Below are 26,039 nucleotides of genomic sequence, written 5' to 3' on the forward strand. Positions count from 1 at the left end.
GTTCCGCTCGTCGTTGCTGCACTAGGACCTTGACGGAGGATCTTCAGTTGGTCGGACATCAGCGGCCTTGCCTCCATAGGTCGCTGGCTTCAGTTTTCCTGGTGGGGACTGCTTGAACGACGGTGTGTTGAGGTTGAAGATGGAGAAGGTGAACTAAATCGTCGAGGGCTTGGCGATCGATAGCGAGCAGGCGCTGGTGATCTAGGCTGATGCTGGAAACCGGCAGTTAGAAACAGATGGCCGGACAAGTAATCTTCAATTTCAACGGGTCTTTCGCCATTTTGGGGGCATGGCGCGTTTGAAGAAAACCCACGGAGATCAACTCGTCGATATGGGCATATTCTGTACAGGTGTCCAGCTTCGCCGCAGTGAAAACAGAGAGGCGTCCTGTCGGGTGTGCGCCACACGTCGCTTTTTCGGGGCCTCGAGTTAGCTGGATAGTTTGAGCCACGCGAAGCCGGTCGGTAGCCACTGGGAGCTGCAAACGAAGCAGTATGCACGGCGGGCTGGCGCACAGCATCGGCGTAAGTCGGTACGGGGCATTCCTGCAATTGCTGTTCAAGTCGAACAGGTTGCGCTTCGGGTTCGGCTTGAAGAATGGCGTGGTGAACTTCATCTCTGATCAGGGTAGTCAGAGACGAAACTGGCGTTGCGACTTGTTGGGGCAGCAGCTTCTGGAGCTCTTCCTTCACAATGGATCGCACCATTTCCCTCAATGCTTCGCTGCTGCTTCCCAGGTTTGCTGAGAGGACATCCGCAGGAACACTACTCGTGTCATGATTGTAGTGACGGGAGCGCTGCTGCAATGCCCGCTCAATGGAGGTGGCTTCGTTGCGGAATTCAGCAACTGTACGAGGTGGGTTGCGTACCAAACCGCCAAATAACTTCTGTTTGACACCTCGCATCAAGTGACGCAGCTTTTTCTCTTCGTTCATGTTCGGGTCAGCGCGCTTGAAAAGGCGGGACATGTCTATACATGCCAACGCTTTCGTTCGTGCGCTGGTTTCTGGACTGTAGAGCGTTCTCCGCCTTCTCCCGACGATCAGTGCTGGCATATGTAGCTACTATTTGTCGTCGGAATTCTTCCCATGTCGGTACGAACGCTTCATGGTTTTCATACCACGTCCTCGCTGCATCCTCCAATGCGAAGTACACGCGACGCAGTTTCCTTGCTTCATCCCAGCCGTTGGTTTTCGCAACCCGCTTGAAGTGTTCTAAGCAATCCTCCACATCCTCGAGCGTGTCGGCGTGGAAGGGCTCAGGCAAGCATGGTGGGGACAGAATAAGTTCCGATGATGTCACCTGGTAAGCCATCGTTCCGTTGTCTGTGGATGCTGCTTGTGTTGCTTGAGCACTGGGGAGAGGTGCGAATTCAGGCGGCTCTCCTCGGAGGCGGCGGCTTGAACGCTGGTGTACCGGAGTCAGTTCGCCAGGTTCCAATCGTTGAAGATCGGGGCTTCGCTCTCTTACGCCAAGGGGGCTTCCAATCATACCCAGCACCTCCACCAGAATGTAACGGGTGCAAGAGAGGAGAAGTCAAAAACTAGTTTATTATGGGCGAACTTGTGCCCTGGAAATTATGTGCGAAAAGATGGAAGAGTCCGCTAGAGCGTTCCAAAAACAAAAACTGTTCCTCTGCCCACGCACCTTCTTCTTCTTCGCAGCTCCAACCCACACTGGCTCGTGCCTGTGAACAAGAGGCATGAGTCGTGCGGCCCCAAGCAAGAGTGCGCACAAGACTGTGGATGCTGATTCTTCATAATGTCGGATATTGTAAACAGTCTCTGTGGAAATATCACGACATCTTGCATGACTGCGTCACGAGAAGCTCATACCGTGTTGTCACGGGGTATACAGTCGGAACAATAACTTTTAAAAATATACTGCATATACTTTTTACATTCACGCTTGTCTGGACGTTTTCCATGCTCTCAAGAGCTTCGCCTTTCATTTGATGCAACGAAAATACAACTGAAAATTTTCATTTCGGTACCTCTAACGCGAACGGTTACTTTTTTCTGTACAAGCTCTAAATCATGACCGTTGTCTTCATGGAACCACTTTATTCAACCGAGCGGAGACATCTATTGGGTGACGTAACGACGCGAAGCTCGGGAGATGTGACCCGCGTCACATGATGCGGCACTTCCGGTTCGTTAAAGCCGGAACACTACTTCTGCTGGACAGTGCGTCTGAGTTCGCGCTCATGCGCGGTCGGCTGACCGAGGTCGATGGGGGGGCGGCCGCCTTCTCGACGGGCTCGGGCGCGTCCGTGTAGACGCGGAAGTAGAGCACCACGCGAGCTCGCCGCTGCGCGGCCCCACCAGCGTTGGTGGCCGCCATGATCTCGGACTTGCTGGGCGCCGATGCGTTGATCTTGCTCGGGCCGCGCCCCGATGGGTCGTAGTCCACAGTCAGCGACTCGGCACACAGGATGTTGCCCCCTGCGCGTCAGTCGATGTGACAGTGATTGGCCTGATCAGGTTATATTTGCAATTGCCTCATGCATACTTGACAAACCACTGACTTCGTGCGTACTAAGGGTGACGTTTTAGAAGAAGGGACCAGGACACCTACCAAGATGATCTTAAAACTAAATTTTAATGTGACCTACGGATTATGGCATGCAACCTATAGGACTTGATATATACCAGCTATAGTTTATGTAAATCAAGCTTCAATTAAGACCTATACAAAAGTGCCTTATTCGAAATAAGTACCGTTTTATTCCACGCTTTATTTAGTGTGCGGACCAGATTACTATTGATTCCCCTGATGTTGCAAGAGAATTGTTCACAAATAACGTTCTATTCCATGCTTATCTGCTGTCGACTGGCCATATTGCAGCCATTTTTTTTTTATTCTTTGCTGTCCTGCTCGCTCATATACCTGAATGATTAAAATTAGTCGTGTGCGTGCTACTGTCGCATCCATTCTATTTTTCTGCAAGTTTTTTTTTTCGTGTTCGACCGCTCTGCAAGAAAAGCAGCTAGCTCAAGCTTTTACTTAGCGGAGTCCGTTGTCCGCCTCTCCCGACAATGCGACACCACTGCAGCGGTCAGTTTCACTGCTTTACCTTAATAGTTGATTGACGTAGAACATCTTTTTTTCTCTGCATTATCGTCCATCGTTTAAACGAGTAAGGAGACTCATTTTTTCTATACTTTGCTTTTTTTTTCTTAGTTTCGCAGGGCGGGAGGGGGGGAGGCATTTTTAAAGATTTTCGCTTGCACCCCCTCCACCCTAAGAACAAACACATTCAAAATACAGCGCATAAGTTTACAGCGTCCCTACCCCCTTACAGGGGCTCTGCAACACATTTTTAGTATAGTCAGAAAACTTTGCCGATCAGTAGTAGAGGCTCCCGAGAACACGCGAGCCAAATATTATAGAGCTGCACGGGGCCTGGAATTCACAGTAAATTGTCAAAGTTAGCTGAAAATTGCTTTCTCTTCTTTCGACAAATAATGGAAGAAGCTGAAAAATCACTCGTAAAAAGCCATCTATCAGCCATTGGCTAATTTGAACATGGCGCGCTCGGTCGTCGCAGATCGCCGCAGGAGGCCGCCCCTTGTCCGCGCGTAGAGCTTAGACTTTTTTTTTTTTTCTCGTAGTGCAGGGCTCGAGTTTAGTAATTATTGAGTATAGGGACAATTGGTGTCAGAAACGCATGGTTAAAAAGACTAAAGTGTTCAGGATGTGGAGTGGGTTTGAAAGTGGACCCAAGCGTAGAAGCGGATGGAGAAGAGGCTGACGTGAAGTGTAGGCAATGTGAAGTCGAGGAAAAAATGGAGAAAATGATGGTTGCCCAGAGTGAACTGCTGATGAGAATCGCCGAGCTCGAGTCTGCGTTGGCGACAGAGCAAGAGAAAACGAGGGCAATGGGAGAAAGACTGAAGTCCGCCGAGGAAGCGCTAGCGAAGCTGAACAAAGAAGCAACCTACCGAGAGAACAGTAGGGATCTGGCAACCAGAACGGTGGAGAAGGAAAAACAAGCAAGTTTGGAAAAAACAGGTTTAGCCGGTTCAACTGTCGCAAGGCCCAGCTTCAGCGAGGTAGTGGTGGGGCAGGGAGGGAACAAAGCAGCCGGTGTCACAGGTGCAAGTAGCCCACAGATGCAGAACGCTCCAGCTGAAAAGTCACAGCATGTGATAATCGCCGGGGATTCGAATTTAAATCGATGCACAGAAGCCATAAAAGAGAGGGTAAGAGGTGACAAGAGGGTTGCAGTAGGGACGTTCCCAGGACGCAAGCTGGAAGCAGTGATGAGACAAGCGAGCGCAAAGCTCAAAACAACAGCAAAGGCCAGAGAGGAAAACCAGGCAATGGTAGAGTGTATATCAAAGGACATTCAGGAGTTAGGAAGAGAGTGCGAGATAATTATACTAGGAGACATGAATGCGCACATAGAAGATATAGATGGGTATACCGACCCGACAGGCAAAATGATCATGGATATGTGTGAAAGGCTTGATTTGATCATTTGCAACAGTGCCGAGAAGTGTGAAGGGCAAATAACATGGGAGGTAGGAAGGCTTCAGTCGACGATAGATTATGCACTGATGTCACATAGGATGTATGATAAGCTCAGGGGAATGCACATAGATGAAGGTGGCTCCAGAAGTCTGGGTAGGGTAGTGATCACAAACTTATCAAGCTAAGTTTTGGAAGAGCAGTGAAAGTGGGAAGGAGATAAGATGAGCAACTACAGGAAAATTTTTATCCAGAAAGGCAAATTGAAATAGCCACTAAACAAATTGAGAAAGTAATCACGGAGGATAGTAAGACAGTGTGGACATACACGAATCTAATTAGACTCTTTGAGCTAGAGCTTGCTAAGACGCGTGGCAAGTCACCCCGGAAAAGAAGACACAAACCCAAAAGTTGGTGGGATGAGGAAGTTAAGAGAGCCATAGCAAAACGTCAGGAAGCCTCTAGGGAACACATATATGCTAAGCAGCGGGGTGAACCAACAGATGATGTTGAAAGAAAATGGGCAAACTTTCTAAGCTGTAGAAGAGATGCATCCCGTCTGATCAATGAAAAGATTAGAAGGAAGGGAGCTCAGTGGCTGGCAGAAGTACATAAAAAAGATAGAAAGGCAGCTGCGAAATTTTGGAACCATCTAAACTCCCTAAGAAATGAGACGAGCCCCTAGAGCAGAGTTTTATAACTACAGCCCAAGGTGCTAGGCTAGAAGGGGACGAAGCTATTGAATATATAAGAACAAGGGTGACAGAAAAATTTCAACAAAGAAGTACTTTATGCACCACAATAGACAAGGACGAATCAAGTGGTGCAATGGCTCCATTTTCACAACAAGAGTGGGAAAGGGCTGAGAAAAGGGTTCCTAGTAGTACATCAACAGGCCCAGATTGCATTCCAATTAGGCTGATAAAGACATTAGGTCCGAAGTCTAAGCAGGCTTTGAGAGAGGCAGTGAGCACAATAATAATCGATGGTGAAGTTCCCGATGGATGGAAACTTAGCAGGATGAGCATGATCTATAAAGGAAAGGGGGACAAAGCTGACATAAACAACTACCGCCCTATAACAGTGACATCAGTGGTCTACAGGCTGGCAATGCAGATTATAAAGGAAAGACTGCAGTCGTGGATAGAGGATGAGAGGGTGCTGGGGGAACTGCATAATGGGTTTCGGAAACACAGGAGGTTGGAAGACAATCTGTTCTCACTGACGCAGTGCATCGAAATAGCAGAAAAGGAACACAGGCCCCTGTGGCTAGCATTTTTGGATATCAAGGGAGCGTACGATAGCGTGGTTCAAGAGGAATTGTGGGGAATACTGGACACACTAGGCGTGGAACATGTAGTCACTAATCTTTTAAAGGGTATCTATATAAAGTGGGAAAAACAGGTATCCAAGCCTGCAGAGGTAAAACTGGGGCTTAGGCAGGGGTGCCCCCTGTCACCCTTATTATTCATGATGTACCTACAAGGATTAGAGGCAAAATTAGAGGGAAGTGGACTGGGCTTCAACCTCTCTTCAGTGAAACAAGGAAAACTTATTGATCAGGCACTACCAGCATTAATGTACGCAGATGATATAGTGCTAATGGCCAACAACAAGGAAGATTTGCAGAGATTGATGGACATCTGCGGTAATGAGGGAGACAGGTTAGATTTTAGATTCAGTAAGGAAAAATCAGCAGTCATGATTTTCAATGACAACAAAGGTAGTGAGCTTGGAATACAGGAGGTCACGCTATAGATAACAGATAAGTACAAATATCTGGGCGTATGGATAAGCAATGGGACCGAGTACCTAAGGGAACACGAAATATATACGTGACGACTAAAGGTAACATGAATGCAGCAGTGATTAAAAACAGGACACTGCGGAATTACAATAGGTATGATGTTGTGAGAGGAATATGGAAAGGGGCCATGGTTCCTGGTCTGACGTTCGGCAATGCGGTCTTGTGCATGAGATCAGAAGTTCAAGCAAGATTAGAAATTAAGCAACGTGGAATAGGTAGGCTTGCCTTAGGAGCTCACGGGAATACACCAAATCAGGGAGTACAAGGTGATATGGGATGGGCATCATTTGAGGGCAGGGAAGCTAGCAGCAAGATAAAATTTGAGAAGCGATTGAGAGAAATGGGGGAGGAGCGTTGGGCTAAGAAGGTTTTCAGCTACTTGTACATGAAGAATGTCGATACAAAATGGAGGAAGCGAACCAGGAAGTTGACTGGTAAATACTTAGAAAACAGCAGGTGGCCAAACCAAAAAGAACTATTGGTTAAGAAGAAAGGGAAGGAAACGGAGACTGACATGTGGAGAATGGGCATGATTAAGAAGTCCGCACTAGAGATCTATCGAACTTTTAAGCAGGAGATTGCCAAGGAAAGGATCTATGATAATACTCGGGGTAGTTCTCTACTGTTTGAGGCCAGGACGGGAGTACTGCGAACCAAGACATATCGGGCCAAATACGAAGGGGTAGACACAGTATGCAGTGCGTGTCGAGAGGAAGAAGAAACGGCCGAACACTTGATAATGTTCTGTAAAGGGCTTCACCCTATAGTTCAGGATGATGGCGCAGAGTTTTTCAAAGCACTGGGATTTAGGAACAGCGAGGGCAAAATAGACTTTAAGCGGGTAGACTTAACTAGAAGGAGGTTATCTGATTGGTGGCTAAAGTCAAGGCACGAGTGAAAATTAAACCCTTCACTGCGAAGTACGAATCCTCAACTTCATTATTTAAAGGGGAAAAAAAGATAAATGTAATGGTTAGTTCACTAAGTATTACGGCTAGGTGGCGTTAGCCGCCGCCCGATCTAAAGGGTACAGCCACATCCATCCATCCATCCATCCATGTGGTCACAATGAAAAAAAAAAAAAAACCCGCTCAATCGAAGAAAAAGTGTTCAAGGTCACGAAGCGCGCGTGACGTATTTTATTTGCCCCTGCCATCCCTCCCTGCTTAGCTTCCAGGTCTTCTGTCGCGACGAGAGAAGCGAAAATGCAATTACAACATGCGACAAATCTTTGTAACTTCACTCGCACTGGACGGATTCTTACCATTTTTGGGGCGTTAAATTCGTGAGACAATGAGATCTTCCAGCGAATTCATTCGATGGTTCCTTGAAGAAGTGTTTCAGGGCCTCTTTAAGAAACTCGCCTGCCACCGATTATAGCCCCCACCCCCCTCCTTGTGAATCGTGGTGGCGCCCCTGACGGAAGGTGCAGGTTTCGGACCGCAGAAGTATGGTGGCTAGATGAGGAATGGGATACTCACGCAGGCCGACGCTCCACAGGCTCATGTCTGCCTTCAACGCGCGTATGGCCTCGGCGACGGGCAAGTCTCGGCCGTCGCGGGTCAGGGCCGGCATGAACACTCGGTGAGACATGCACCGCGGGGAGCGCAGGCTCGCGAAGTCGGCGGCGCTCTCGGGAAACGTGCTGTACACGATGCGCAGAACCTTCAGGTAGCGAACCAGCGTGCGCACCTTGCGCGACAATGCCGTGCCCGGAGGAACGTCTGCGTGCAGTGCGAAACCTGTTGCTGTATCGCTAGAGGCCCTGCAATCCACCCTGTACGTTGGGCTTGTCGTGAACTCGTTTACAGCGCAACACCAGAAACACAGACAAGGAATGAGCAAAATGAGAAAGAAAAGACGGCGCTGTCTCTTTTGCTCCTTTATCCCTTGTCTGTGTTTTTGGTGTTGCGCTGTAAGCGAGTTCACGACGAATCCTAACCGACTAGCCCAGCTTACCATCTTACTGTGTTGGACTTGAACTGTTCTTTCCTTCGACTGTGAATAATCGTATATCAAGAACAACTTAATTGTCGCAGTTCTAGTTTTGTAACCCAACTGGAACTGCATGTCTCTAGTTGGACTGGTTATGATTTTCTACAGAAACTTGCTGGTACCAGTTCAACTGATCATAGTTTGATTGTAACTGGATCCAGCTGCCCGCCTGTTGACTCCCAACTGGAAGCAATCGTTTCCAGTTGGAACCAGCTTGTTCCAGTTCGACGTCAGTTGAAACCAGCTGGAAATCCCAGTTGCACATTTTTATCTGGGCACACATCTCACGTTAAAAAAAGGGCATTCTAACATCTTTTGTTAGGTCACTTAAAGTAATAAAAAATACTTGCTCTTACCGATCAATGCGCCGTTCTTGCTTTGATTTCGCAGAAGCATCGCGTTTTATTTTTTTCTAGTATCGCCAGTTGGTCTAAAGTTTTCTCACCATTCTCCTAATCTCTACTAAATTAATAATTGAAAAGTTGGTTTCGTGCAGTATGCTAAAATAACATTCTAGTATGCTGTAATCACCGCGTAACAGCATTTACAGAAAGCAGCTAGCCGGTCTGGCAGTGTTGTTGCTTGTTCTCGAGAGCTCACCGATCTTTGCCTTGACGAAGAGTGTCTGTAGGTTGTACAGCTTGAGTGGGCTCTCGCTCTGCAGCCATTGGGAAGCCCTCTTGAGTACGCATGGGAACTCCTCGAATGCGTAGTCGTCAAGTGGCTTGGGAACCACGTCGCGAATCTCTGCAATAAGCCACCCAGGTTAACAGGTCTTATTAACCACACTAAGTGCGCAGGGTTTCATTGATGGTAGAAAGGAGGGGGGGGGAGGGGGCAAGTTTCAACGCGATGAGTTGGAAGTGTGTTGGAAATATGTATGTCGCACAGTAACAGTGGCGTAGCCAAAGGGGGGAGGGAATTAGAGGATTCAACTCCTCCCCCTGAAATTTTCAAATTTTCTTGCGTCCTAATGTCCATAATGCTAGCGTTGAAGTCGTCGACTAGTATAAAGGGTTTGCGCTTGTAGGTGCTTTATATCGTTCGATCACAATCATGACTTGTTCGTATACCGTAAACCATTTAAAAATTATAACGTACACACATATGTGTCGCCTATAGCAACGGCTTTCTAACCGCCATGACAGCGGACAGTGATCGACGATAAAGCTAGGTCCCGGAGGCCACGTTGAATTCGCTGACAAGTATAAAGGGCCTGTGCTTCTAGGTATTTTTATTGTCCCGTTCTGTTTGTTTTTCTTTTAACCTTTTGTTAACAGTGCAGTTTTTTTTTTTTCACATCAATGTAGTAGGTGTGAAACGGGGTGGACGCCGATACATCGGACGACAACAAGACCAGCCCCTAAGGAGCATTGCCACTAAAAGTATGTACGCCGAAAGCACGAAGTGTTTATTCAAACAGTGGGTGCTCTTGTGTTTTGCACGTGCATTTTGTTCGTTTGATCGGACCTGACATTTCGCTGACGCCGGTCACGATGCGCTGTTGCTTGCATCACATACAGTTGTCTACCGAGCTATCTGCGTTTCAGGTGTCTGTCGCATTGCCGACGAGTACAGCTGTTCCTGCTTTCGCCGATCATATTAAGCACTCTGAAGTCGTGAAAAAAACAAAAACAAAAAAACACCATATCCCCGGAGTGAATGATGCGTGGGGCGAAACGTCCGTCCGTCCGTCCGTCTGTCTGTCTGTCTGTCTGTCTGTGGATACGCTGTGCTGGCTACTCCGGAGGGACGCATTGGCGGATCCAGGGGGGGGGGGGGGCGGTAGGGGTGATCACTCCTCCTCCCCCAAAGCCTGTCAGTACCCCCTCCTCCTCTCTTCAGTGCTCGCCATCCACCTGATATCATCAGTTAGGACACATGCGTGGGGCCACTGTGAGCACACAATAACAGTATTTATGTCATTACAAGGTTTTCGTGCTAGTAAAAAAAAAGAAAAACGGAAAGCAATGACCGCGCCACCTTTCCGGTGTTCATTCAAGCGATCCCCCCCCCCCCCCCCCGCTCCATCTCAAATTGGGTAGCTGGATTCGCCCTTGGGGACGCGGAACTGCTTAGACCATAAAGAGCTTCGCCCATAAAACAAAAAAAGAAAAATCTCGCTTCGCTTTTTGCTAGCATTGTGAGTCTCCTAAAAGTATTACTATTACCGCGAAGAGCTAATAATCGAGTCCAAACTGCGTGCTGTACATACAGCCTCTCGTCATTGCTCACAGCGTCTCTCAGCTCATCTCAGCGCAACCAACCGCATTCGCTGACAGCATTGTAAACTGAAACTAGACATAGAAACCATCGTGAGGGGGCAAATAAACAACACACTAGGGTGCCTTTATGTGGCAGGAGACATCGAGGCACTACAACACACAGCTATAAAAGCTATAAAACACACATCTATATAGGAAGAGACAGGTGAGGACAGGCGCGATCCTCGTCTGTCTCTTCCTGTGTGTTGTGTTTAGTTTCGCGCTCACAATGGTTTCTATGTCAAAGCATCAACTCGCCCAACAGTAATCTCCTTTGCAAAAAGTGCACGCTTCTGGCGACTTAATGTCAGTTTTTACCTAATGACCTGTTAAGTCAACCCCTGACGTAGGTAGCGTGGCCGAGCGGTCTAAGGCGCTGGTTTAAGGCACCAGTCTCTTCGGGGGCGTGGGTTCGAATCCCACCGCTGCCACTAGTTTTTTTGTTTCCAAATCTTTTTTTCTTTTTTTTTTTGCGACTGATGCTATGTTTTGACATCACTTACAGATAAAATAGAAGAAATGACAAGGAGTTGCATCGAATTTAGAAGTGGGGTACAAATTCACAGGCCTTTCGTTGGGTTTGTTGGTTGTTGACCGCTCACTACGTGGGAACAGCGCAGGAATATGGTGAAGTGAGGCGCTTAGAAGAGACAATTCCTTGCTTCAAAAAAAAAAAAAGAAGTAAATAAAAAAAACGAATTTCGTAATTCAGCTGGCTGATGTCTACAGTAGCCTATAGCCAGAAAACTCAGTGTGCACGGTGATTTTTCTACCACCTGGAATTCCGGTGATGAAAAAAAAAAAAAATCTTGCTAATATTGGCAATTTGTAACGCAGTTTTCGAAGTTGCAAAGGCGGGTATCTGACTCGGCGATGGGCAGTCGGTGACAATGTGTCAACCCGAGAGATTCATCTCTATAGATCTATGGATTTTCAATCTCTTTCGCGGATTCGGCGTCATTTAGTGGAATGTAGAGATTTTTGTAAGGTCGCGGAAATGTTACTATACGCGGAACGATGGGAGTTTCTGAACGAGTGGTCACAACTCACTGCTATACGCCCATTACTCCTGCCATCACTGCCTCTACACCCAGTACTCCCATTATTACTCGCAAGTGCTCACTGTCTTGCCTGCGTAATCGTGCAAACCGGAATTAAACTTCGCAGCGGGATATCCCGAAGCACCCATATATAGAATAATTCTTCCTGAACAAATGGAACTGTGCAGAAAAACGACTGCCTTCGACTTCATTAATACGAACATGCCTGCTTGCTGCAGACACTAAAAAGAGTTCATTATTCAAGCTTTCTCAATTGTGTGGCTGACAGCGCTAAATATTCCCTCGCTTTGTGTATCTCTGAGAACACTATGTGGATTTCGCGTACGTCACAGCGCTTAATCTTGAGAACAATACAAAGCTTGATTTTCGACACCCCGCATTCCATCGCCGTGCTGAGCTGTCGTCTTCTGATACGCTGCTCTGTCCAGCCATACTCAAATATTACGACCCAAAAATAAGTGGGCAGTGCCAGTACTGTGGGGAAGTGGTCAACACTTTCCATATGGTCTGGGCCTGCCAAATGAACCCAAAGTTAACCCCCTTTCCCAACCCCACCAAAGAGGACTGGGAGACGACCCTACTCAATAGCTCCACACTAGAGGAACAGCGAACTCTAGTCCAGCGGGCTCGGGTGGCGGCCTCGACTAATGACGTCCCGGACTAGGGATGTCAACCAGCCCGGTGGGGATAAGGGCTATCTGGCACAGCCAGCATCAATACAGGTTTTTTCCTCCTCCTCCGCGCCGCCGAAATACGGGTCGCACAGCACTCACGTATCCTCTCCCGAGTGGGCAGGCCCCGGTAGAAGAAGACGCGCAGGCTGAAGAGCTGGAAGTAGCCGAAGCCGTCCCCCTGGTCCACGTCGCGGCGCATCTTGTCCGGTTGGCGCACGTCCCGCGACTCGACCCCGATCACCTTTCCGGGCACGGACCTCGCCCCGGTCGCCTGCTCGGCGTTGAACCTCTCCAGCAGGTCGGGCACCGTCTCGTAGCGGACGCATCCTGCCGGCCGCTCCACCAGCTGGGGCACCAGGTCCAGGTAGCCCAGCTCCACGCCGCCGTTGATGTGCGCCTCGCAAGGGAACAGCCACACCCTGCGCAATCCGACAGGGTCGTCTTATTCACTGACACAAAGAGGTGAAAGGAAGACATGTCTGAACGACTAACTTGACGTTTAATGAATATTAGTACTTACATATGTTCTTGGACAGTTCTTAGACAGGTACTGCATATGTCCTTAGCCATTTTTGTGTATCTAGATCTGTGTAGCCCAACCTTGTTCTTGGCTGCACGTGATTTATGTTAAGTATTGGTTCATTATTTCTCTTGGGATGTTAAACCCCACATCTCCTCAATCAATGCTTCATCATTTCTATTGGTTTCATATATCTCAACTGAGATTTTTTTGTTCGTTGCAATTTTGCTACTGCTGTTTTTTTCATGTCCGTGCTGGGCTATGATTTCCAGGTTATTTTTTTTATCGGACACTCACTCACTCACTCGCATACACTTAGTGTATGTATTCATGCCATTGGGATATTTTAACCGTCGTTAGTATATAGCGTAGCATACCTACTGCATACTGTATCACTCTAAACGTGGTAACAGATAAGCGTGATTTTGAGCACCGATAATAAAGGTTACTGCAAACAGCGAATGTATGCACTCTTAACTAGTGTTACCCTCACTATTTAGTTGCAAAAATTCACACTTATCCGTTGCAATATTTAGAGCGTAGAGTTACATTATATAGACCCGCTGGGATCACAACTCCCCCCATCCAATTTCTTTACATTTTGGATGCTCATATATAAGGGAATACAAACACAAATCAGATCTTGGAAAGAGGGGTTGGATCCCTCCTCCTCTTTCGGGCTCCCTGAAATTGTTTCTGGCCACGCCGCTGCCGTCGTTTTCCCATGTTGCCATTGTTGAACAAAAACCAAGTAAAAAAATAACCAGAGTTTCTGTATATACTACCTTTAGGTAGTATAGAACATCTCACTAAAGGCTCCCTTGGCGCCGCCTTAGTCCTCTCTGCTGTTAAAATGCGTGACCCCCAAAAATGCACAGCTGAGGCTGTGACGTAAGCTCTTGTATCCCTGCGTAACAGACCAGAAAGAAGAAAATTCTTCTCTCCGTAAAAAAAAAAAAGTTCCATATACAGTGACTGTACAGCACAAAATAATGTCACTCTATATGCTCCCGTAAGCAGCATGTACAATGACTCTACATGATCAGCACTGCCTGACAGCTTGCCTGAGCCCGTCGCCGTAGTAGTGCTTCTGAGCCGACAGCGGCAGCCTGGTGCCGTCTTCGTCCCAACGCAAAGAGCGCTCTCCCTTCGCTTCTCCCGAGCTGGAAGAAGACGAGGCCGGATCCCGGTCTCTGAACTTGAACTGCACCGTCTCCATGGAAACCACGCGGTAGCCGCAAATCTGCCGGTACCAGTCGCTAGCACGCTCCACTACGTCGCTGCGTGCATGGTCAAGGCAAGGGCATCAACATTGGGAGGAGTTGATTTATTTTTTATGCTGAAAATGATAGTGTTTCTAGGGATACTTGAACGCAGAAATTCTGATCTGTACATTTGTCTGCCAACTTCTGCCAACCTGCGGAGCCACTTTTTACCTCTGTGGAGGGAAAAAATTCCCTAGATTTCTCTGGATTTACGTCTAGAGTGGTTTTTTGAAGACAAATGTGTTTGTGCTGGGGAAAATGATTTCGAAGTTCAGTTTTATGATGTGATGGTGCATTCGTTTGAAAGTATTCACTGATATCACCGTTTTGAAGGGGGAAAGTGTCGCAGCACAAATTGCAAAGCTTTAACCAACTTTTATTTCATAGGAAATCACAAAGGCAAAATGGTCATCACAATGGGGGGAGGGGGGAAGGACACATAGTATCGCAGTATTTTATACAAATCACCAAGCAAAAATCAATCATTCCAGTTACACACAACCATAAAATAGTTCAAAAAACAGTACATATATTATAGAGAATTGCATATAGGCTGAAGAAGCGATAAATTATCAAAATAAAATTAAAGAACACTGTTAGCTGTTTCATGCAAAACACGAAAATGTTACACTACAATGCAGAGCCCTAGTAATAGTACGCAAGTGACATAAATAATAATAATAATAATAATAATAATAATAATAATAATAATAATAATAATAATAATAATAATAATAATAATAATAATAATAATAATAATAATAATAATAATAAAAGTACCAGAACGAGCGTATAAACCGCAGTACATGAAGTATTCTGGCGAGCAAGCTTAGAAAATTCATCATTTTTGTTATTTTGCAACTTTCCCGAGGAACATGTTTGGTGGTAGATGAAGTGAAGCACGCTTACACAAATAACTTACAAACAATGTCTTGAAAAGCGTACTTTCAAGCTTTGTGATAATAAATGATACAATATTTTGTGACAAAAAAATAAACCATGAAAACATTGCTATGCCAGTTGGCAGTTCAGCTCTCGCAACCTGCAGAATGGTTGCGAAAAGCTATGTTCATTATAAATGTTGACTGCCATATATTTGTTTCAAATATAACCTTGCAGTCTTCCTCCAGTCTCTTTCTTTATTCAATTTTTTTTTCCAGCTCTGCAAGCAACCGCATACATGCAGCACTGCTTTGGCCACGCTTTTCACAGAAACCTTGGTGACCACAGGGAAGCCACATGACCCCACATGGCAGCTCACTAGCAGCGTGACAGCATTCGTAACGAGGGACACTGATAAAAACAAAAACAAACCTGAGAAATAACGCCGCTGGTGAAAGACGAGAAAAATGGGAGGTTGGTTTAAAGAAAAACATATACTTAGTGGGCTCGGGGGAGAGCACTTTTTTTTTCTTTGGTTCGAACTGGGATTTAGGCAATCGACGTCGAACACGGACGGTACAGAATGAAGTAAGGGAGAGCAGAGCGCTGACACAGCCTTGGCGGTGGAGACCAGCCCTGTCGCCCCCTCGCACCCCTCGGAACGACTACTGGGCAAGACACAGCACCTTTAGATGAGTGTAGAGGATGCGTAAAAAAAGAAAAGGTGGATTAAGGAACAAAAAAAAAAAAGATATCGCGCGGGAGGTCCCTCCGTCAAAATGCTCGCTTCACGTGGAAGCGAAAAATTTCGCTAGATGTTGGCAAATTCCTCTTTTCCCCCAAGTACAACGAAAATCCCCTAGATCTGTGTTTAGAAAAAAAAAAAAACTCCCAAGCATTTCCCCGAGGGTGAACATGGTTAAGTGCGAATGTACGAGGTTATGCTATGAGGGGGAGTAAAGTTAAAATCCGTTGGCATTCGCCAGTGAGTTAACGTAAACTCCCCCGTGCGATCACATTGCGATCCCCAGGAACCATTAGGCCCTCTCGGGAAATCTTGGTGAGTTTACGCGTATATGTGAGAGTAAATTCGCGCTATAATGATGTTTATGTCCGCGGCCCGCTTCGCCCGCTTGCGCTCGGCATCACGGACCCTTCGCCGCGCTGCCTTGTCTTCAACCGGCGCGACATCTTGAACGACGCGTGCAATGCTCGCGTTCGATCGCGCTGTACTCGTTGTTGGAGGTATCGCAGTCGAGGTTGATGCCTGCGATGGATCCATACCTGTGACGACTTGCCGATCTCGAGCAAGTCGTGGCAGCCACGGAGCGGAAGGCGAGCAATCACGTGGTGTGTGACGTCGCTACGCCGTTGCTAGGGGAGAGGAGGCGCGCCGCGGACGGCGTGGGTAACGATTGCGAGTACTTCGCACTCAACTATGGGAGGGCAGTCAGCCGTCCCGATTTGTTCCACGCATTTCTACGAATTGATCTTGTTTAGAAAAAGTTTATTTACAGCATGTACAGAACACAAAGGCTTCATACCATTCCAGTAACAGGGCACATACACTTCGGCACATCTATATTTCACGACTAACATCACTACGTTACATTGAAGACATTTGCTCTAATATACATGATTATGTTGGCATACATGTACACAAAAATTCAATGTGATATCACGATACAAGGGTATAACGATACAATAGATCCAAATGAAACACAATTTGTAACAAATGAAATCATATATAACAATTGATCTTGTTTAGAAAATGTTTATTTACAGCATGTACAGAACACAAAGGCTTCATATCATTCCAGTAACAGGGCACATACACTTCGGCACATCTATATTTCACGACTAACACCACTACGTTACAGTGAAGACATTTGCTCTAATATACATGATTATGTTGGCGCACATGTACACAAAAATTCAATGTGATATCACGATACAAGGGTATAACGATACAATAGATCCAAATGAAACACAATTTGTAACAAATGAAATCATATATAACAATTGATCTTGTTTAGAAAATGTTTATTTACAGCATGTACAGAACACAAAGGCTTCATACCATTCCAGTAACAGGGCACATACACTTCGGCACATCTATATTTCACGACTAACACCACTACGTTACAGTGAAGACATTTGCTCTAATATACATGATTATGTTGGCGCACATGTACACAAAAATTCAATGTGATATCACGATACAAGGGTATAACGATACAATAGATCCAAATGAAACACAATTTGTAACAAATGAAATCATATATAACAATTGATCTTGTTTAGAAAATGTTTATTTACAGCATGTACAGAACACAAAGGCTTCATATCATTCCAGTAACAGGGCACATACACTTCGGCACATCTATATTTCACGACTAACACCACTACGTTACAGTGAAGACATTTGCTCTAATATACATGATTATGTTAGCGCACATGTACACAAAAATTCAATGTGATATCACGATACAAGGGTATAACGATACAATAGATCCAAATGAAACACAATTTGTAACAAATGAAATCATATATAACAACTCAACGGGCGCTGCTTAGCACCAAGTCGGTCGAAAAATGAGTTGTATCCTTTCGTGTTCCACCTTGACGAAATGGCACGACCAATGCCGCAGAAACTCTTGCTCCCCGAGGAAGGAAAGCTCTTCGGACAGGAACGCGAGGATCTCTCGTCTCATTCTCCCCAGTATCGACCACAAGGCACGTCGGCGGCAATTGGCAGCTACGGCCTCACATCGGTTTCTCCAAAGGCTGAACAGCCCCGCAACTATTAAGAGAGCGGAGAAGCGGCTACGCGGAAATCGGCCGTTGGACACGAAAATTCGCACACCCTGTCCCCAAAAACCAGCATTAACCGCACGCCAAAAAAGGCGGGAAACCACACATTCAAACGTCGCATGTCGATTGGTCTCTACCATGACGCAGTTGGGGCAAGTGGAAGTGCGAACCACCTGCCATCGCTGCAACCGATCTCGCGTGGGGAGCAAGCCCCAGCCCAACCTCCAGACAAAGTCTCTGAGATGCCCTGGCAACACTGCGGCAGTTATTGGTTTCCAAGCGCGGTTCAATACAGATTGACGATGCTGGGGCACTAAGGGCCGTAGAAAGGCGGCCATTGTGTCCACCACTTTAGAATCGGCCACCTCTATCTCTGGGCACGTAGCTTCCAAACGTCGGTGAAATGCCAGAAGGGCTCGATACAAAGATGGTAATTCAGTTGATTGGGGACCTTTGTTTATTTGGTTATCCGGCAAGAAGACACGTAGTGATGGCCCCAGATGGTAGCGAGCCAGTGTCTGAGCGGGCATGTCATCATTGCTTAGTATTCGCAATAGAGTGCGGAGGCACAATGTAGAAGCCGCGACGGAAACGTCAGGGAATGCAAAACCGCCTTGATCTCGCGGTTGAGCTAACGCTGGACGCGATAACAATTCTGTGCCACCAGACCAGAAAAATGAACTGATGCAGCTTTGCACTTTCCTGCAGACGTGGAGCCGTGGTTTAACAGAATGGCAAAGGTACCAAAATTTTCCTAGGTACACCGTTTGAGTTAAGTATCGGCGTTCCAAGAGGGGGAAATCGAAGTGTCTGGCTGCTTTGATATCATTTAGAAGAGTTTGTACAACGGATGACCAGATGCTATCCTGTATACCAAATACAGTGAAAGTAACTCCGAGTATTGAACTCTCAGGAGACCACTGTAAAGGCGACGTGATGTTGATACGACCGCTGGGGTTGCCAATGAAAAAATACTGGCTTTTAGAATCTAAAAGTTTAACTTTGCACCGGAGATAATACCGAAATCATGGAATGTATCAAGAGCATGCTGCAGCGACTGTTCATTATGTACATATAGAGTAATATCATCTGCATATGCAGCGACATTTACTTGAGTGTTACCGGGTAGAGGTAAGCCACGAATCTGCGGGTGATGTTCAACGGCCCTTAAAAAGGGCTCTAATGCAAGGATAAATAACACTGGGGAGAGGGGACACCCTTGACGGACCCCACGCGTGACTCTAAATGCGTGACTCTCACGGGAATCTAAGTAAAGGGTACTTTCTAAATTAGTGTACATCGCGTTGATAAGGTCAATGAACTTATCCGGGAATCCGTATGCATGTAAAACATTTCGTATGTAGCCATGTTCTATGAAATCAAAAGCTTTCTCTTGATCTAATGAAACCAACAGTCCTTGCGCACATCAGCTAATGGTGTATTGAATGATGTCCCGCGTTAACCACGTATGGGTGTGTATTTCTCGGCCCGGAACAGAACAGACCTGGTGGGGAGCGATTAATGTTGCAAGAAATGGACTGATTCGGCGCCCCAAAATGTTAGCCAAGAGCTTGTAATCTACATTGAGCAGGGTAATAGGGCGCCAATCTTCTGGTCGCGTGGACATTGGGTCTTTCTTGGGAACTAGTGTTATACGGCCTTTGTGGAAAGAAGTTGGAAGTGTAATATCTTGGAAACACTTTCGAATGACGCGTGACATAGTTGGACCAATGATAGGCCAGAACTGTACATAAAACTCTGCAGGGAGTCCGTCAGGCCCTGGGGCCCATCCCTTTTTCATTGCGTCTAATGCGCCTTTGATTTTGTCATCAGATGGCGGTAATAGGAGGACGTCATTTGACATGTTGGAATCATGAGGTAAATCTGTTAGCAGAGGATGCGAAGAAACGGAACTTGGGTAACAGACATTAGCACCAGATTTAGCCATTGACTCAAAGTGTTGAGTGAATTCCTGAAAGTCGCGCGTACCCGCAGCAGCTGGGGTGATAGAGTTCAGCGAGTGGGCAGGCGAGCCTGGTGGACAAAGCAGAACTCTGCGTGCATACCTTAGCACCTCAGGGTGCGCACAGGGTGCACGTCTACAGCGCCAAGCTGCAGCCTAGAGTGAAGAAGCGCGCATAATACGCTGGTACCGTTCAACGAGCTCCTCTTGCCATGCCCGCATTACAGTGGAAGGACTGGGATCTCGATTGGCAATGCGTATCTTCTGGATTAACAATGACGCATCTTTTGACATACGGTTGCAAAGTCCTCTGCCCGACGCACTGCAATGATGCCGCCACTGTTCTTTGAGGCGATCCCAATCAGCTACATCGGCCCCAATGAGCGATGCGCGTAACGCTCGGGATAATTTCTCTGTAGCCTGTGAGCCCTGGAGGACGCGGCAATCGAGACGCCATGGTCTGTGAACCGTTGGCGTCCCCGCTGACAGGCGGAGAGAGAACATAACCGGCAGATGGTCGCTTTAATGTATACTGGTGTCGGTGGCAATGACATTACCCCGGTGTCGTGAACGTAGGTAATGAGACTGGGGGATGCATACACGCGATCAATTCGGCTGCTCGACGCCAAGTATAGGCATAATTACTGCCATGCACACTTTGATGAATGTCACTCAATGCCAATTGCTGCACTAGACGTTCGAGTTCTCTGGCATTCCAGTTTGGCCGGCCGCGACCCGGACCTCGAACGTCTGCGTGTGAGTCTAAGACACAATTGAAATCCCCTAAAAGTACCACATGTCGGGAATTTAAAAGAAACACATCAAGAGATTGGAAGAACGCGTTTGAGTTCTCGCGTGCCGCTGGGGCATACACGGCAACAAATCTTATTCTTAACGAAAAAAAGGTGCAGTCGAACGCCAGCACGCGTCCGAAGGCATCGAAGGAAACATGATGGTCACGTAAAAGACCTCGGTTAAAAATAACGACTCCGACGCCAGTCGAATGCGTGCTGGCGTACGAAAAGAAACAACCAAAATTGAACGCGCGCTTGAAAGCGAGTACATCAGAAAGCTTGACTTTCTTAGAGTTGGTAGCACTGCGACTGAGCCACCTGGCTAAAGTTTAAGCACTTCCTGAATGTCCAGACATCTTGAACTGGTGGCAGTGTACATACTTGTGAGCATTGTCGATCAAAAATAAAGTATTACGCATATTTGAGGCGCAACATCCATGCGCAAGTGTTAGGTGGTATGTTCCTTTACTACAAAACACGTAGGTACGCAATTCTGAAGACCCCGGTGTTTCTTATGCTGCCCTAAAAATGCGACGCTATGCACGAAAAAGCGCTCTGCCGGCGATACGGTGCTGCCTGCTTCGGCAGGCATCTTCATCGGCGCACCACTAGTACACGCGCACAGCCATTGACCCTTCCACGCAATAAAAAACATTCATGTGTCACAAATGGTGGTTATTTGCAAACCATCATGCTGTACAGTACCACACGCGACCAAAACATTGCTGATATGCAGTGGTAGGCACGAACACATGACATTCCAGCAGTGACAATGCGGTAAAATGAAATCTGTTCAAACAAAGATCTATTCATTTATCATTCCAGGACGGAAATGGTACGATAACAGCATCACGGGTGGCCGAGGATGAGAACTAGGACTAGTAGTGCTGCCGGCAGGAGACCATCGTCTTTCGATGACATTTGTAGTGAAACGCACAGATAAGCGCTCAACTTTATTTATTTATTTATTACAATACCCACAGCGCCTTTCGGCATTTCAGTGGGCGCGGTGGGAATACTAACATAACCGCCATCATTATTGTCATAATCCTACCTTGCGTCCAGTTCGGGACGGAGGCCTTCCCTGACTACCTTCTAGTACTATTTCCGATGGAGGCGGAAATCTTGTAGGCCCGTGTGCTCAGATTCGGGTGCACGTTGAAGATCCCCAGGTGGTCGAAATTTCCGGAGCCCTCCACTACGGCATCTCATATTCATATGGTGGTTGGCGGACGTTAAACCCCACATATAAATCAATTACCTTCAAGTACACGTGCTTTCAATTTGGCTCATCTAGACTACTACAAGTTTTACAGCGCCACCATGCCACTTGACTCTCTCCTAAACATGTCGTGCAGAGTGCATGTACGTGAAGTGCACGCTTGCGCATCAGACCACAGCGCACAGAAACGAGCCGTTGTAGCTCACCTCTCATTATTGCAGCACGCGTTGTGTGTATACAACTTCATAGTTGCCACAGACGGAAAAACTCTGGTTTTACATGATTTACAGCGTCGTCCGCGGTGCCATTCCTTGATTACTCTGACAGGTAAGCGGCACCTTGCACTAAAGAAAAGAGGTGCAACGAAAGTGGTTGTAGGTCCCTTAAAATGGATTGTCTGCCATGCAAGTGTGCTGTAAGAACGAAGAATATTTTATGTCGTTTCTGTAACCCCCTGTCCGCGAATTCATTTTTTGTTAGAACTGCTAGAGTGGAATGAATTGTCTGCCATGCAAGTGTGCTGTAAGAATGAAGAATTGTTTATGTCGTTTCTGTAACCCCCCTGCTGTAACGCGTTTGGGCGATGCGGGGTAACATTTAAATAAAGAGTAAAGAATAAAAGAAATCGTACAAGGATGTGTAACTTACTTGAAACCCTGGAACTCCAAGAGGCCCGTGGTTTTCGACCGACGCACAAGGGGCAGAAACTCGTAGTACAGCAAACCAGGTACCACCTCGTCACCTTTGTCGTGTTCCGAAGATTTTGTCTTGCTAGATGTCTGCGACGAGTGGTGCGACGACTCGCTGGGCTTGGACGACGCTAACGATGCGCTCTGTTCCATCTCGCCTCACTGTCACAACTATGTAGTCGCACAGCTTTACAGTCCTGGTCGCCGCCTTCCTGACGTCTCCAGACCGCTTAGTAGCGGGGCCTTCCACTTCAATCGGAACTCGGACCCTGTAGCGTCAGTGACGTCCGCTTTAAGTCGCCTTAGTAATGATAACGTCTTCTTTAGATCATCCGCGTCCGGGACTTCTGAGCAACGTCCATAAGTCAGCTTGGTGAAGACTGAACTAAAGATGTTTCCCAGCAGCTTGTTTGCCGTAGCCCGAATGTTGTCCACTCGCAAATACGTCAGTCTAGGTTTCGCACGTGTCGACGAGATCGTCCACGACGAACGTGGCGGTTCAGGTCGCGTCGTGAAGGCGCAGGCAAAGTCGCCCCGATAGTCGGCGGATGCTGGAGCGACGCTCATTGAAAAAGGTCCGCAGATTCGGAGCTCACGGACGACTCTTGGCCCTTTGTCGAGGTGCGGAGGTCGGTACGGGCTAGCCTCATCGCGTACCTGGTAAACAGTAACGGCTTGTGGCACAGTGAAGAGCAGATTTTTGGCGCTGCGAAGGACGGGAATGGCGGGGACCGCGCATGGAAGCCACCCGGGGGCGGCCGCGACGAAGTTGCGCGTGATGCGCGCTGGTTTATTGGTAATTGGTTTATACCCATTAAGGGGAATAGGCAAAGAATCGTCTTGGTGCAATAACACTTTAAATAAAATGTTATCTTTGAACTTTGGCTCACAGTTTCGTACATGCACAAGGCCGTTAAACCCTTACTACGTTTCTTGATTTAGACCGGCCTTTGCGAGTGCTTACAGTGAAGCTGTTTAAGGCAGCCGCAATTTGTGCAGCCTATCTTATGTGGCCTATCAGGGTATGTGCAGCAGAAATCGGGTAAATGCCAACACTCATCATATAGTCCACTAACATTATGAAGACAATGAAGATGTTAGCCCAACACTAAGGAAATGGAAAGGCAACAGCTGCTGCGAGAAGACCTCGAAGCGATAGAAGGCTTATGCCAACGATGGCCTGCCCGATCTATGAGAGGTAGTCAAAGAGCTCGACGAAAAGTTTGGTCAGGTATCATGATGAAGATGTAGATGCGGTCACTGACCATGCAAGTCAAGGTAGAGTTTGGTCAGGTATCATGTTGAGGATGTAAATGCAGTCACTGACCAAGTCAGGCTGGAAAAACACAGAGACGTTTCGGGATCCATACGGGTTCCTTCACATTGAACTCCTCGAAGTCAGACACATCGAATATTAATTTAGCTGTGGCCGCTTCTGCGTAAGGCAGATGGGCCGCTGTGTTAATGCGACAAAACTAGTTAACGAGAGGCACGACCATCTAATCTTTATTGTCAAGAATGTAAATGCAAAATTCGACGAATATGCAGTGTTGAGGCGCAGTAATGAAGACTCACTTTTGATGCCTGAGGCTAAAGCACTCGACGCAGAACCGTCCTCCGCGTGGGACACCTGCTGTCGAAAGAAGTGGAGCTCGGGCAGCGGGGTGCTCCTCAGAGATCCGTTCTCTCGTCGGCGCTCTTCAACATCGTTATCGGGCTTTCCGAACGACTCCCGAAAAACGACGGGCTAATTAAATTAAACCACACTATCTACGCGGACGATGTAACCATATGGTGCTCCACAGGGTCGGATGGCTTCAAAGAGTCCACTCCGTGGGAGGCCATCGAAACCGCCGAGTACTGCCGCTCGAACACACACGTCTCAAGTGCTCCCCCGCCAAGTTGAAGCTGTTGATATGCTTGCCAAAACGCTGGGGCGCCAAACCCAAAGGGTGGAAACCCCCGGCAGAACGCAACATCACCCTCCACACCAGACATGGTCGTACAATCCCCAGGGTACACAATATCAGGGTCCTGGGCATGATCGAGTCCCGTGGAGTCAACACCCAAACAGTACAGATGCTCATGGCTAAGACTGAGAACGCCATACGACTCGCACGTATATAGAGTGGCCAACCGGCATCATGGCCTCAAAGAAGACAACCTGCTACATATCGTAGACGCGTTTGTTTTGTACGTTGCCGCTCTATGCAATGACTACGTATTGAGCTTGATCAACTCAACGCCCTTATTCTAAAGGTGGTCAAACGATCCCTCGGCCTCCCTGTCACCATTACGACGCACAAACTCCTCGAGCTTCACGTACACAACACGCGAGAAGAGATGGCCGAGACTCAGGAACGGGTGCAATTGACCCGACTAACCACCACCAAGGTGGGCCGCCATATTCCGCGGGAGTTCGGCTTCTTCTCGATGGCCAGCGATCCCCCAGAGCTGACACATGATTCCCCGTTAAACCCACCACCTTATCATGATCGCTCCCATCCCGCGAAATGTACACCCCGAATACAGCAGAGGCAGGCACCTTGCGCGGGCGACCGCCATTCTTAAGCGCATATACATGGAAGCGGACAACGTCTCGTTCGTGGACGCCGGTGCCTATGGCAACAACCGAGCCTTCGCCGTGGTCTCATTCGCGCAGCGGATTTCTAGCTCCGCCACGATCCTCACCCGAAACCCCGACGTAACGAGCAAATAGCTATAGCCATATAGATGTGCTCGACAAAAAAAGAGAAGTCACCTACATTGACTACAGACCAGCCATCGAAGCCTTCGAACGAGGCGTCGTCTCCGACCAGGTGTTACGCATCCTCCACAGCGTGGACCCGAAGACCCTGTATTGTACCCGTATCCCGAAGGAGTAGGGCCACTAGCGTGACTATGGTCTTAGCTAGCCGCAGGGCACGCGTTAACTGTCGCCGTGGCGGGAACACGTTACACGGTACTGCTCAAGGTCGCAACACTTCATTGTCTGTGGCAACACGAAAGCGCAGTCCGTTGCAAAGGTGCGGCGGTAAAGCAAATGGGCTTATCCGCGCCACGGGCGAGAAGTACTACACAGGCGTGCTGCGAGGACGTATCCGTGGGCAAAAGTGATTCACGGTGACACCGGGAAAAAGGGCCCAGTTGCTCAAGCGAGGTCAAAGGCGCTCGCGTTGGCTTTCAAGAGGTACGGGTCGGCGTAGTATGATCACACCGCGCCGCTCTTCGGCCTAGCGTTCGGAAGGGGTGACAAAAGGTTCGCCGCGGGCGCAAGGCGCCGTTGGCGAAGTCCGAACGAGCCCCAAAACAAAGGCAGCCGATGGCAGCCGAAAAATAAATGCGTGCTTACCCCATGTCGTGCTGGAGAAGTTTGGACTCACTCCCGACGCGTGCGCGTGAGAAGTCCCGAGAAACTGCGCACATGGTGCCACAGGTGACATCTGCTACCGGGTGAAAGGGGTTAAACGTCACTCCCCGCTCTTCCAGCGCGACAGACAAAGGAGGAGGGGAGTCATGTCGGGGCATGAGAAAGAAAGAGATGGCAAAGCCCACGCAAAGGCGGTGGCCTAGCCTCGATTCCCACAAACCTGACGCACCACACTGCCTGATTCCC

At 47.7% G+C, this 26,039-nt stretch overlaps 1 protein-coding gene and 1 non-coding gene across 2 annotated transcripts; one reads left to right on the top strand and one right to left on the bottom strand.

Moving 5' to 3' along the window:
• Positions 1-1,320: 1,320 nt before the first annotated feature.
• Positions 1,321-23,274, bottom strand: LOC119187170 (uncharacterized). The gene is made up of 6 exons (XM_075873459.1): positions 22,383-23,274; positions 13,859-14,074; positions 12,374-12,693; positions 8,876-9,022; positions 7,762-8,004; positions 1,321-2,444 (listed from the first exon to the last, which is right to left on the bottom strand). The coding sequence occupies exons 1-6, from the start codon at positions 22,574-22,576 to the stop codon at positions 2,131-2,133; spliced, it is 1,434 nt and encodes a 477-aa protein (XP_075729574.1). The 5' UTR covers positions 22,577-23,274; the 3' UTR covers positions 1,321-2,130.
• On the top strand, positions 10,889-10,970 carry TRNAL-AAG (transfer RNA leucine (anticodon AAG)). Its single transcript has one exon. It is a non-coding gene; the product is annotated as a tRNA-Leu (tRNA).
• Positions 23,275-26,039: the final 2,765 nt, after the last annotated feature.

This window comes from Rhipicephalus microplus, chromosome 9 (genome assembly GCF_043290135.1).
Source record: "Rhipicephalus microplus isolate Deutch F79 chromosome 9, USDA_Rmic, whole genome shotgun sequence".
In the NCBI taxonomy this organism is placed as follows: Eukaryota; Metazoa; Arthropoda; class Arachnida; order Ixodida; family Ixodidae; genus Rhipicephalus; species Rhipicephalus microplus.

Bases quoted from the DNA above. Each gene is read 5' to 3' on its own strand.
- LOC119187170 (XM_075873459.1), bottom strand. From the start codon at position 22,576: ATGGAACAGAGCGCATCGTTAGCGTCGTCCAAGCCCAGCGAGTCGTCG. The intron at 9,023-12,373 runs GTGAGTGCTGTG...GGCTTATTGCAG, and splicing joins GCCCACTCGGGAGAGGATAC to AGATTCGCGACGTGGTTCCC. The intron at 8,005-8,875 runs GTGAGCTCTCGA...CACTGCACGCAG, and splicing joins CTTCGTCAAGGCAAAGATCG to ACGTTCCTCCGGGCACGGCA.